The 14,342-nt window shown below is 41.0% G+C and overlaps 2 protein-coding genes across 2 annotated transcripts in view; one reads left to right on the top strand and one right to left on the bottom strand.

Annotated features, from left to right (window-relative positions):
* Positions 1-5,162, bottom strand: part of NLK (nemo like kinase) — a 66,997-nt gene extending 61,835 nt beyond the window's left edge. Inside the window, exon 1 of the mRNA XM_053457155.1 lies at positions 4,507-5,162. Within this exon, the coding sequence (XP_053313130.1) occupies positions 4,507-4,985 (479 nt within the window). The 5' untranslated portion in view covers positions 4,986-5,162. The remainder of the gene's footprint in view (positions 1-4,506) is intronic.
* A 1,016-nt stretch (positions 5,163-6,178) lies between these two features.
* Positions 6,179-14,342, top strand: part of LYRM9 (LYR motif containing 9) — a 55,240-nt gene continuing 47,076 nt past the window's right edge. The window contains exon 1 of the mRNA XM_053456312.1: positions 6,179-6,287. The gene's annotated coding sequence lies outside the window, so the exon portion shown is untranslated. The remainder of the gene's footprint in view (positions 6,288-14,342) is intronic.

Genomic DNA, 14,342 nt, shown 5'->3' with positions numbered 1-14,342 from the left:
GTAGTTGATTCCTCATGAAGAGGGTGGCCGCACAAAGTAGCCCTAAAGAAAAAAAGATGGGCAGATTAGGCAGTTCAGCTGTGGAGACTGAAGACCTAGAGGTGGATTGAATTGCCAGAAGAGTTGTGACTTGTAGTGGACCCAGCAAGAAGACACTGTTAAAGGAATTCAAGGAAGAACCAAAAGAGATGAACGTTTGCATATATGGACTTTTGTATTATCCAATTACCACTAAGCATATATAGTGGTCCCTTGCCTACCACCTAAAGCTACTAGGATGGTAGAGTGGTGCAAAGAGTTTTAGGAGAGCTCATTCGAGTACTGTCCCCAGTAGTGATAGAGAGTGGGAAAGGGTTTGCAACCATTATTCTTTAGTAAAGTACTGACTACAAAATATTACAGTATGGGAATTTGGGTTGAAGAGGATGTCAGAGTATGAAACATGAGGGGTTGATGTAAAGAAATGAAACATTGAGGTTTGCTTTGTGGAAGGGGGTTGTATTGTTTTCAGAACCCCAGGAACTGAGTTGGATTAGAAATCCGTTTGGATATCCAAATCGGCCCTGGTAGTATAAGGATGACCGAGGGATAATGCTGTTCTAGGAAGATGATATTAATGGAGGACTAGGCTTTAGTCAGGAAGGCAGCAAATGTACTGTTGTGCATGATTTGTAGTGCAATGATAAGTGTGATGCTTCACCGTGTCTTATTTTCTCTTTATCAGATAGGTGTCCTTTTTAAGAGATCCTGGCTTTCTATTGGGGATAAGACACTTCACGCAGATGGGAGCATGGAGTTCCACTCCCAGGGATTTTATTGGAATTGCTGTCTTGACAGGATCAAGATCAAGAGGAGTGTCACACGAGGGAAAGATTCAGTTGGACAATCTTTTGGGAATAACATTTAGAGTTATTATAACTGTTATGTTTTTATATGTTTGTATGTACAAGATATCTGTGAAATGAGTGCCATAGTGGGGGGATTATTTTCTGGAGAGATACATTTATGTATCCTTGCTATATGATGTGAATCAAGAGGTGGAATGTTGTGGACATGGATTGCGTCGTCCATTCTTAGTGATTCACGTCACAGACGCAACATCTGTATCTCCCTTTGGATAAACCACTCCCCTAACTCTGGCATATATTACAATATCAATTAGTTCTATTGTTTATACTTCTATTGTTTAAGAAGTGCATTACCTCTACCAGCAGGTAGCACTAGAGAGTGAGTGATGTGTACATCTATTGTTTATGTAAGACCATAGATAATGGCTACCTACATGAAAAGCCATGTGGGCTATACCAGGAACAATGGGATATCAGGAACTCCAGGAAGATAAGGGAGGAGCAGAGGGGACTGGAAGGACAAGGAGGAAGCAGCATGGCAGAAGCGAAGGGAGCTGTGAAAGTTTGCCAGAGAAAAGTATGAAATAGAAAGCTGCTCTTCCATCTTGGGCTAGTTAAGCGCCAAGAAGCTAGGACTAGTTTAGTGCCTAGTATTGTAACTAAGAATTAGAAAACTACTACTGAAAGAATCCTTTAAAGTCTTCTATATGATCCTGGTATCTAGAGCCATTTTGGAAACTGAGCACCAAAGGAGCCATTTGATATGCTGATACTCTCTGAAGTTAAGTACATATGTTATTACAATGTTATTAGAATATAATTGTTGACTGTCTGTAACTTTGTTATGGTAACCTTTTTCGATATATTGTTTTTACCGTTAGAGGTATTAATAAAGTATATCATTATATATCATAACATCTGTTGGTATTCGTCTTTACATAATTTAACTGTATTCCTGAATCAAATTTATTGTTGTATTGTTAGATGTGTTTTGTCTAAATTGTGTATTTAAATATTAGCATAATTTTGCATAAAACAGGCCACGACCACAACAGTGGGCTCACGGTTAACATATATCCTGTATACAATAGCAAAAAAAGCTCAGGTCCGCTACAAATGCATTGCTGAAAAACAAGGGACATGCTAAGGACAGACCTAAATGAACTATACCGAATTGTACACGGTTGACCTGCTTTAACCCATCAGAGAGATAAGCAACATAATTCAAGCAGTAATAATTGTATTGTATATTAGGGTATCCATTGGCAGCGTTGGGTTACATTTAGTATGAGGCTCCAGGTAGATTGAGGTTAGTCCTACTTGGGAAGTAAGAAGTAACCCTAAAAACAGATACCTACCTACAGGGCTACAATTCATTTTACCGGAAAACTATTCCTTATAAGCAATTCCAGATTGCAAAAACAGTATCTTATTTGACAGGACTGTGCGACGTGAGGGATTCCCCATAGTTGGAATGCACAAAACTGGTCCAAGCAAACCACTTCTGCAATTCTGTAAGGGACTAAATCTCCCGGCCGCTTAAAGTCTATCTTGCCCTTGATTACTACCGTTGAATTATTAAAATCACATTCATTTGACCTTCCCATTAAAAAAAAAACATTTTATCTTTGATCTAGCAAAAGAGACAGTCTACTGCCCACCAAGAAACAATCCATTTTAACATACTAGTAGCAAGTAGATTTATACATATTTACTAATGCAAAATAGACACCCCTCTGCTCCAGTTTTGGCTGATCAAACCAGCCAATCGCTCCCACTGAAGTCAATGGGAGCACATTCTGTGCATGCCTGCAGAGGAGGGGGTCTCCTTGGAAAACTTGCTAGAGTCTGTGAGGGTCTAACTACGCATGCACGCTGCCCAGCTGGAAAGGAATTTGACGGGACTCATCCCGCAACAAGGCAAACCAGTAAAATATTTAAATACGCTGAAGTAGATGGATCCACTCTCAGAAACAAAGAGCTTGCTCCTTCTGGCTACAATGTTGCTGACCAGATGGAAATGTTATAATCTGTAAAGCATCAGCCAAAACAAGGTGGGCTGAAAATGTTTGCTGTCCCAAAGTTAAATTCTTCTAATTATTATGCAAACATGGTACGGTCATAAACCTGTCACATCAAAGGTTAAAACGTAAGGCTACTCTCAATGATACTAAAAACTCAGGCGTATAACTTCAAAGATATAGTATTTATAAGCAACAGATCCCCAGCTTCACAACTCTGTCAAGACTTTTGCGAATAAACCTACAAACAAAACCAAACTTTTATCACATACATACATACATACATATATACATATATATATATATATATATATATATATATATTTTTTTTTTTAAATGATCTGATGTGCCATGTGTCGCCTGTCTAATCTTCAATCTCTACTTTGTTGCCATCTGGGTTTCATGGATGGCCAACAGAATAGGACGAGGCAGAATGTTTGTTGTGAGATACAAGTCAGCAGTGCTTTCAGTGATCATGACATCTTAGAAGGACACCACAATGAGTCACAAGGGGCAGCCAGGAGCTCTGTGCCCTCAAAGAGAAGCAATCCACAGTACGCCATTAATCTCATAACACAAACTGAGGCTTAAAATATACATTACTCTCCTCGTGAACGCTAGAAACGCATTCATATGCCTCCATGAACTAGAAAACCCACAAATACATTTTCATGGCCATTCAAGCTCTCATCATCAAGCAACCCATCTTATACATTTCTCATAATTAATCTCATACACTGAAGTAGTTTGCAGAGTCATTTGTTAACAGACAGCATTCTATACAGGAGGAGGAGATTGTCATTCCACTGATTTATAGCACTTATAATAATAGCAGGTGTATACGGTGCTAAGCGAGCAGATCTTCCTTTAAATGTAGGCAGGTTCCCATTCAGAGTCCAGCTGACATGAACGACAGATAAAGACATACAGCCTCTCTCCTTTACTACACGTCGATACTTTTTATCGGGCCAACATAGGTAAAGATGTAAATTTACGTGTTTTTTGGGGACCTCGGGAGGTCTGTTCTTCACGAGGAATAAGGAATGGAATTCCACCTGAAGAAGAGACCTCTGATGTCTTGACAGAATATGTAAATTTACATCTTGTTTATCGACCCCCCAAAAAAACATGAACTTACACTAAAAGACCCCATAGATACCGGGCAGGGGAGCGACAGCCAAGCTTACGACGGAAATGGTTGATTAGCAAACACTGACAGTATTAACTCTCTCCTGATCACGGGCACAACGTTAGCTGTCACGTGTTTAATTCCGCATGGGTAGACTAACTGCATGCCTGCACCTGTGCCTGACATTGCTAAACGATTTACTCCACAAACAACATCTAAGACTATTCTACAATGATAATCAAACTCTTGTTTTACCATTTAACCAAATAATCAGCAAAAAGATACATCGGTGACTTTGGGCATGAAGTTTGACACTTTAAGAATTAATACGTTTCCAATTAATCACGATTTTTTATTTGCAGTTAGACTTTATAAATTTATAAAGTTATATACAGTTTGCAATCACTTTTATTTCCTGTATTTCCACAGTTGGGTGCAAAGGTTAAGCGACTAGATAATCGCCAAGGCATGCATTTTTGAAAGTTTTCATTAAAACAGAAAGACTCACCAGACAACTCCAAAGGCTCCGTAGCCGATTGGCCTATCAGGTTCAATATCCAATTGCTGAGCATGATGAGAGTGTTGATGATGGTGAGCTTTCACGGCCGCCGCTTGCACCTGCGCAGGGGCTACAGCTGCAGCTGGCCCTGGGGCCTGTCCAGGAGCAGGAGATGGGAAGTACGGCTGGGCCTGGCCTGGATTCAGCATAGCTGCTGCAGCGGCGGCGGCAGCAGCTGCAGCAGCGGCAGCCGAGGAAGAGGAGGCAGAGGAAGAAGAAACATGCTGCTGGACAGGGTGCACAGCAGCAGCTGAGCCTGGGTGCAAGTGATGCTGGGGATGAAGGTGGTGGTGATGGTGTAAGTGAGGAGGGGGCAAGTGGGCCAGATGATGGTGGTGGTGATGGTGGTGACCCCCAGCCGCCGTTGACGTACCCCCATTGTACGCCGCCATCATTGTTGCACTGGTAGATGTGCCACAAAGAGACATTGGCAGAAATGCCCTCCAAAGTCTCAGACTGATGGACCAACCTGTCACTGGGCCATTAAGGTAATACCCAGGACTACTGTGACAGCTCAGACAGAGTAATCATGCTACATGAAATCCTGTTTCCACCTCCTCAGACCCAAAACAGCCTGAGCGACAGTAAAAAAAAAAAATAAAACCAAAAAAAAAAAACTTTTGAGCTTAAAACTTTTTAGAAAGTAAAAAGCAAATAAACCCAACCCACCCACCCCCCGGGGACCGGTGTTTTATAATAAATACTAAAATGCCATGTTCGCTTCACATTTGGGATTTATACACTAACTTCTCCCGCAATCCTACTTCAAGGCGATGCCACAGACTGCGAAATCTAAAAAGTATGTGGCAACCTGGTCCTTCCATCCCACATTCTACTCTAGCCTGGGAGAGAGACACCCACCATCCCAGGCCAGCCCTCCAGTAAATACATATACACAGAGTCACAGGCTCCCTAATACACCGGGGGGGGGCACAGCACAGGGCAGATACCAATGTAATTTAAATCCTGCTGCCCTTTTATTGGGGGGGGCAAGCGAATGGGAGGAGGGAAGGTAGAGGGGCAAGAAAAGGGAGGTTTGACAGCTGCCCAGGCCAGTCACCGGGTCCCAAAACAGACAAGAGATGAAGAGGTGGGGTAGGGGTGGAATGGTAAGATAGGTGGGGCAGGACAGGGCAAGTAGTTAGAGAGAATGATAAATGAGGGGAAGGTGAAGGGGTATTAACATAGAGATCGGTAGCCCAGCCACACCATCCTTATGACAAGCGAGAGGAGGTATCCCGACTTCCCACCGCTGGCTGCTCTCCGCGTCCTCTCTTCAGCAGGCAGGTGCCTTTAAGTAATTATGATTAATGACAGCTCCACGGCCGCGACCGGGAAGTGCGCGAGCTGAGGGACGGGGCAATAGAGAGCGGAGGTCGGAGCAAAAATCCACCGGGTTCCCAGCCACCTCTGTCCGACCAGTCAGAGGCTGCCAAGCCAAGCGGAGGCTGCGAGACGCGGGCAGCCCAGCCACCTGACGCCGCGACTGATTGACACTAACTAGATCCAATCGGAACCACCTGTTTTCTACCATCTACCAATGACATTGAAGAAGTTGGAACAGAGGCGGGCACAACAATGGTAGCAAAACGAAGGCGGGATCAGGAAAATAACCAGTGAAATAAATAGGCGTGGTTTCTAAGGAGATTCCCAGTGATTGGCAAAGGCGGTAACAAATAGGAAAGGTAAACTTGCAGCACTGAACACGCCCTCACTGACCTGCTCAGAAGGTAACGCACTTAACCCTTTCGTTAACAAAAATGGCTCTTTCTCCGGTGGTTATGTTCAGGTTGCAGCGATTTCCTTTCGACAGTGAAAATGTTAAAGGCTTTTCTGTAGATATATGGATGTATGACCCCTGCTGGGCAGCCGGGGCACTGCGGCTTCTGTAGTCATAATAAGGGGATCTCGCATTACTCACTTCATCGTGAGTGCCGTTAACCAGTAGGGGAGGGGGCATCCTCTATAAACAGAGGCCTGTTAAGGTCACCCAGCTGGGTGCTAGTTGCCTTATGATCTGTGCCCAGCTAAAGATAACCTAATAGCTAACCAGGTAATGGGTTTCTTGGGTACATCAAAGCTCCCCTGTTTATTCTTGACCATCTGGCATCATTCACCCAGGGGCCATGTCAGTTCAAAGGACAGATAAAGAAATGCCAGCTGTATCTGTGATAGATTCCTAGAGGAAGGCATCACAATCTTTGTAGGTAGAAGCAAATCCAATTTAAAGCCAGTTATAATAGTATGTTGCAATACGGTGGCCATGGTGGGGAGGGAGGTGGTAAAAGCAAACTTTGTGAGGCCCAGTAACGTGTGTATATGTGTATATTAACACTATATAGAACTATTTGCCTCTCTGCCTCCCTGATATTCTTTTTAACCCCTATATGCCACTCTGCCTCCATATGACTTACCAGTGCATCCCTAGACTTCTCCCTGTGCTTCAGATTCCTTGGTGTGTAGTGGTGGCAGCCGGGGAAGGTCTGCGTGCATCCGCTGCTGTTGCCAGAACTTAAGCCAGGGCTTCTATGAATGAGCACCGGAAGGTCATGTGATGCTAGCGCTCCGTCATAGAAGCCCCGGCAAAAGTGGCAGCTGAGGTTGCATGACACAGACCTCCACTGGCTGCAGGACAGGAGGATCCAGGTCCCCTGCAGCGCCGCGGGGATCTGGATCTTAGTTTTGTAGTCAGACTTCTGTTTGAGGTCTTATTAGAAGCTGACCTCGAATATAAGACAGTGGTTATTTTTCAGAGTATTTGCTGTATGTATGTATGTGTATATATATATATATTATATATATATATTATATATAGCATGTAAATAAAGTTGATGCACTCAGTGGGTCTTCATTTTATAAAGTTTATCGGCTTAGTGAAGGTCCAACGTTTCGGCTCTCAATTAGCCCTTCTCAAAAACCAAGAAGTATATATATATATATATAGACAGGATTTTAAAATTCCTTTGTATCCAAGTATTACTGACTCTTAAACTTAAAATGACTCTTAAACTTTAACTTAAAATTAAGATTTTCTATGTATTGTACATTTTTGGTCAGAACAACATATGGAGACTTTTAATGACTTTGAATTTGTGACTTGCTACACTATCTTCAAAATTATGCATCCTCTGAGCGATCGGTTCCTGGCCTAGCAGTTCCATCATTTTTGGATGTTTCCGGATGACCTTCTGTGTTGCATTCATTTGACCAATAAGGTAGCCTTGATATCAGGACCAATAGCAATGGATACCTAGGTGGGTGTGCGGTGCACACAGGTTCAGGGGTCCATGTGATGCTGCTTTATACCGTATTCTATATATGCCACTAACACAGTAAGTTGACTTTATATATTGCTGCTGTTAAACTTTTGGGACGCCTAGAAACACAATTCACACAAGATACACAGAGGCCCCACCCCTTGTTTTGACATCATTGTCCAGTTGGCTCCACCACTTGTTTTATGACATCATTGACCATCATTGTAAGGCCTGTAACAGCTGAAGTAATGCGCTTGATGGAAACACATTTGGTCTTATTAGTAACTCCCCAAACTAAACACAAAGAAAGTGGGGGGGGGGCATATTGGGTCCGGTCGCAATATATAACCCTCCCTTTTACATTATTAAAGTCAGTTTCACCGGAGGTTAATCTGTTCTCTCCGTGAGTATTTGGCTCATCAGGCCTTTTTTTAAATGAAAAGGTCAATTTCTGTAGGTAGTCATTGGTCTTGGTTTTAAGTCACTGAAAAAATCCTCACCGGCCGATATGTATTATTAAAATCTGTAAAATAAAACTTATTTTGTGAAACCCATTTTAACATTGGCATGATTTCAAACGCATGGAGGAATTATCCCGAATCCTCCCTTTACATTCACCTCTGTTACACCTCCAGCTTCTAAGCTTGCGGGAGATGTGTTTGGCTGCTTTGAGAGATAAAAGTGGTGAGAAAAATGGGACCACAGAGAGTGAGCTGCAGCTTCTCCTAAAGGTAAGTGGTTTATAGCTTTTTTTCCGTACAGGTAAGTAATGCATATTAAATTGAATTAATCATTGATGGGGATGTATGGGAAACTAGACTGTGTTTCCGATCTGTGTTTGTCAGCAACATATTAAATGTAAGTGTCCTTGGGAAAAAAATGGCCGTTGTGGTTGCCCTACTCAGTTGTCCGTTTCCACAAGGCTGTTGCAAACACAAATAGCCATTCATGGTTCCAAATCAGGACTTTATTACCAAACACCTGGAAAGATAATCATTCCTCTGGTGCATTTTACATCGAAACCAGATGGTACATTAAAAACATGCGCATTGAGCATCCTTTATTAACCTATACACACAGTTTTGATTAATACAATTTCTAAATAAATTTTTTTACGCATAGCAATGTCCTCATCTGTTCGATATACGGTATATCTGTTAGTTTCAGGGCACACCCGGTGGAAAAAGAAAATAGCCCTCACCCTATTCATTTCTATAAATAGATGCATTAAGTGCACCTGCCCCAAGATACCAGACACAATAGCCGTGCGTGGTACCTGACAGGTAAGCACATGAATAGCATTTGAAACCTCCCTGATTAACCAGATCTGCCCTGGTTATTCTTGTAAAGGAGTCACTATACACACAATTATATTAATAGCAGCATTTCTTCATACACAAACACATTGAACAGTCCCATAAAATAATATATTTCTTCTTGAATGTAAAATACAGCATTGTATGTTATAATGTAGGCTAGCACTGACCAAAACTTTGGTTTTATTTTATTTATTTATTTTATTTTATTTATTTTAAGACTGCTGTCATTAGTCATGTGATATTTTGAGTGACTTCCCCTGCTGAAGCCGATTCTTTTGGTGTGGTCTTCTGTTGCTGTAGCCCATCTGCTTCATGGTTTGACGTGTGTACGTCCAGAGATGGTATTCTGCATATCTTGTTTGGAGTGGTTATTTGAGTTACTGTTGCCTTTGTCATCTCAAACCGGTCTGCCCATTCTCCTGTGACCTCTGACATCAACAAGGCATTTTACGTCCACACAACTGCCGCTCACTGGATATTTTCTCTTTTTCTGACCATTATCTGTAAACCCTAGAGATGGTTGTGCGTGAAAATCCCAGATCAGCAGTTTCTGAAATACTCAGACCAGCCCATCCGGCACCAACAACCATGCCATGTTCAAAGTCACTTAAATAACCTACTTCTTCCCCATTCTGATGCTCGGTTTAAACTTCAACAAGTTGTCTTGACCACATCTACATGCCTAAATGCATTGAGTTGCTGCCATGTGATTGGCTGATTAGCTATTTGTGTTAACAAGCAATTGAACAGGTGTACCAAATAAAGTGGCCAGTGAGTGTATATTGTGTGATTATCCTTCTGAAATCTCAGGACCTATTGCTGTTAATACAAAATGACTACACTCACCATTAGGGGCCCTGCTTTGTCCAAATTCCAATCTCATTTGGGGTTCTGTTCCTTTACAATGTTAATCAGAGCCGTAGCTAGCTCCTTTTGCGCCTGAAGCAAGAATGGAAAATTGTGCCCCCCAGCTATTTTTTACAGAGGTTATTTTATTTACACTGCCCTTACACACTGCCTTTACACACACCTGCCCATTAACACGCATATACGCATACACTGCCATTACACACGACTGCCCATAAACACACATATACGCGTACACTGCCCTTACACACACCTGCCCATTAACACGCGTATAGACATACACTGCCTTTACACACACGTGCCCATAAACACACATATACGCATACACTTTCCTTAGACAAGCCTGTCCATACACACGTGTCTGCGAAAGATTGGTCTTTCTTTGTGCTAACTAACCTATCAGTTTTCTCAGTAGCACAAGAGAGACCAGGACCGGAGAACTACTCTGGCACTAGTTCTTACATGTTTGGTGGCTGGGAGGGGTTGTCGTAGTGGCCGGTGTAGCCACATCCCTGAAATGAAATTTTTGCACAGGTTGCGATGTCATCCTAGATAAATTTATTTAGCATGTTTCCTTCTCTCTGGCCTTGTAAGGTTTTTCTGTTAATCGAGATAAACATGCAGGTATAGGTTCACCCTTGTATTTGATATTTTTTCTTTAGAATAAAACATGTCATAAAATGTCCTGTTCCGTAGACACTCCCAGTTATGCTGTATAGCCCCTTCTTTGCAACATGTTTTCTATAGGCAGTGCTTGCAATTAAGGGCCAATAGTGGCTTTACTGCTTGCAGGCATCTTTAAATAGCTAGATTTGGCCTCTGGGAACAAAAAGCTATTTTTATAGCCAATAAATTAGTCAGTCTATAGTAGGATTGTAGAAATTCTTTAAAAATCAAAAGGCCATACATGGGGACCACACGGAGTAAATAACTGTGTGTGTATGTGTGCCAATGTGTGTGAGTACCTGTGTGTAAGTATGTTACTGTGTGTGTGACTATATGTCTGTAAGTATGTTACAGTGTTTGTTGTCAGCCAAAAAGGGTAGTGGTGTATGTATATGTTACTGTGTGTGTAAGTATGTCTATGCTTGTGTGTGTGTGTTAGTATGCTAGTGGGTGTAAGCATGTCACTGTGTATGTGTAACTATGTTGCTATGTGTAGGAAGAGCTTGGGGGCCTCACCTTAAATCTTGTAGAAGGACCCCTGCATTTTTCTTACACCAGTGGAGAGAGATGAGTATTTGGCAGAAAGTAAATGTTCGGGTACCATGTCTTTTTCCATGCCAATTTGGCATGTTCTGAAAATATCTCTTTAGATGAGACATTCTCCTCTCAGCTCAGCTTTCAACATAACACAGTTCAGTCATGCTTTTTTCCACCAAAGTATAAATGGTTTCCTCTTCTTTTCATCTACAGAATAACTGCATCGTATTGTACTGTATCTAAAGCTTTAACAATAATCTAATTCTGCTTAATCTTTTGAAACGCAGAGGACATAGTAAAATTATCATGCCATTATGCTTATCTCACTGGCACTCAGGGAGTTAACAATAAGCACATTGGGGATTTCTTTATCTCCTTTGTCCTCCATAAGTGATCAGGACAGACATGTGATTGGCTTTACTCAAAGGAATTTATCAATATAACTACCGGTATTTTTAATTTAGTCATAACATTCATGACTGTATTCAGTAATTGGTACTCATTATTGCATCGTTCTGCTTTCCCCCAGCTCACAATTCCTAATGTTCTTGTCTTTTATTAGAAACAAAGATTTTCTATTTTCGATATTCTTGATTTTTATTGTAATCATCCTGGTTATGTATATCAAAAGTCAGAGGGATCAATATCTGATTTTTTTTTATAGAACTAAAAAAGCTGCCTGCACTTTTATATGGATTTGCCTTCTAAAATTAAAAATGCTTGGTATGTTATTTATTTGAAAGGTGAAACCCAGTTAGCTCCCAAGAATGTTTCGAGTTACTTTTGGTCAGATTCATCTTTACCTCTTACCCAGTTTGTCCTAGTCTGTCAATTCTAGCCTTTGTCATACCTTTTGGATGTATGTACTGTAAGAAGTGCTGCTGGTGCCATATAAATAAGATAATAATAATTTGACATTTGGGCCCAAGGCAAAAATAAGTTATCATTTCTGCAAGTAATGAAAACAATGGTTTTGCATAAAACAAGGAATGCAATATCTGTGATCTATGATCACAAAAATTTTTGAAGAAAATATATTACAATAATATAAATTTATTGGCAAATTGTTTTACACTTGTATAGTTCTGTCTCATGCATCATCTAAGGGGCCCCTTAGACCATTGGGACAATAACCTGTTGCTTAATTTGTTTATGTGCTAGGGCTATAGCCTCCATAGCATCCTGTATCCGTGCAGCATGTTCTTTAGAGGCAGAGCACCAGCATATGATGTCATATCACAGCCAACCCATGCTGCATTGTTTGATCATATTCCCTGGCCACCCCTTATTTCTTTGTATCATATCACAGCCATACCTGGGAGGTCTCTGGGTTTTAGCCATAGGCTCCAGGAGAAGAGGTGCTTCTCAGACTCGCCATCGGAAAACCGTGGGTCACAGTAGCGGCGTCCTACTCCCTCACCCGTTTCCCATTTAAACAGCTGTGTGTCCTGTCACATCAGCAGGACCGTTCACTGACATCAGCGGGACCATACGGGAGGGCTCCGGGTAGCACGAGCCATAAAGTTCCTTGATATGATAACAGCATATAACATCACAAGCAGAGTTGTCAATGGCCCCGAGGAAAATGATAGCCAGGGTGCTATCCTGGGTCAGGTCTAGGATGCCCCCAACCAAGATACACTACTGTGCAACACGTCTCCTAATGTTAATCAGGACATGGTATGGATTGTATGAGGATTGTATAGATATATGGGGATAATTATCTATACTTGTCCTTTTCTTCTTCTAGGATATATTCCAAGCTTCTGTACACTTCATTGGGTACATGAGGTTACAGCGTGGTTATAGAGACTGTAGACTTAATAAAGGTGCATGGCACTATCAAGCGTTGGGCATCATTTTCACATTGAGGTCAAAACAAATGCCTCCATGAAACCTTTTTTTTAGAACATGGTCATATAATAAGACTAACTAGCTGCTTAGGGCCACCATTGTTCTATAGAGCTTCCTATTAAGAACGTATGCAAGTCTTACAGAGAATTATACTAATGTTAATTTACTAGAACTGTATCACTATTGTGATATTATTACATTTAATTTATTAGGCCCAGGAAATGCCATACGGCCATTACAACGAGATGAAAATTAAAAAAACATACTGGTACAGAAGGCTCCACACAAGGCAGAAAACAGGTTTGACTGCACAATATAGATGACCTATGGATCTGGTCATAGGTCTGACCCGGCAATGGGTGCCACCACCAGGTTCCCTACTATGTTAGCAGGTGCATGCAAAGACAAGGGCATATAAAATCAGATGGGGTTGGGGGTAGAGCTACCAATCACATAAGGTACAGCACCTGATAGAACAAGGATGGTCAAAATGTATTTGATTTATCACAGCCATGGGAAATATGTTTCTTTATTCGTGTATATTTAGTTCATAGTGTTAGAGATATGATGACCGTGTATGCACATTAAAGATACCGTAATTCAGGTTAATCTCCCTTGACCAAATATTAATGTTACAGGACAAATGATTTTGGAGTTAAATGATGTTCGTAAAAATGTTCGGTTCAAACATATGCCTTCTAGTGTAGAAACTGTTATATCTTTAAATCTGCCTAAGAATTTGAGTCCAGTAGTGCTTACAATGGTAACCAATGTACACATCAATATACTACATAATTGAACACTAATCCAAGTCCTTAACTATATTTTTTAAATAATTTCTTTATGGACTCCAGTGTATGTGTGTTTCCTTAGTTCCATCTTCATAAGATATATATCATTAGTAAAATGGTACTTAGTATATGTTGAAAAAAGTCTTGTTTGCCCCCATATTTTAGTATGCTTTATTCAGTTGAGTTGAGTTAATTTATAAGTCACCTCAAGCTGAATTTAAAACAGAGCACACAATAATCCAGATATACAGGTAAATTTCCTCTGAAAAGCAGGTATGCATAAAGAACAATTTAATGTAAAACTGTTCACCATATCACCATGAAATCCAATCGTGTATAATTTGAACCAGAATGACTCTTGATACATAATACAGGAGGAGCTTCTGTCTTCAGCCTCTGGGCAAATATATTGTAACATCAGGTTCTGCTTATAGTTGTTCTCCCATTTTAAGTTGTCCCACTAAGTAATGGATTTAATTGTAGGGAGAGAGAAA

This window comes from Spea bombifrons, chromosome 2 (assembly GCF_027358695.1).
Source record: "Spea bombifrons isolate aSpeBom1 chromosome 2, aSpeBom1.2.pri, whole genome shotgun sequence".
Classification (NCBI taxonomy): Eukaryota; Metazoa; Chordata; class Amphibia; order Anura; family Pelobatidae; genus Spea; species Spea bombifrons.
Note: the sequence above shows the minus strand (reverse complement) of the source record. Positions and strands in the feature narration are given on the sequence as shown.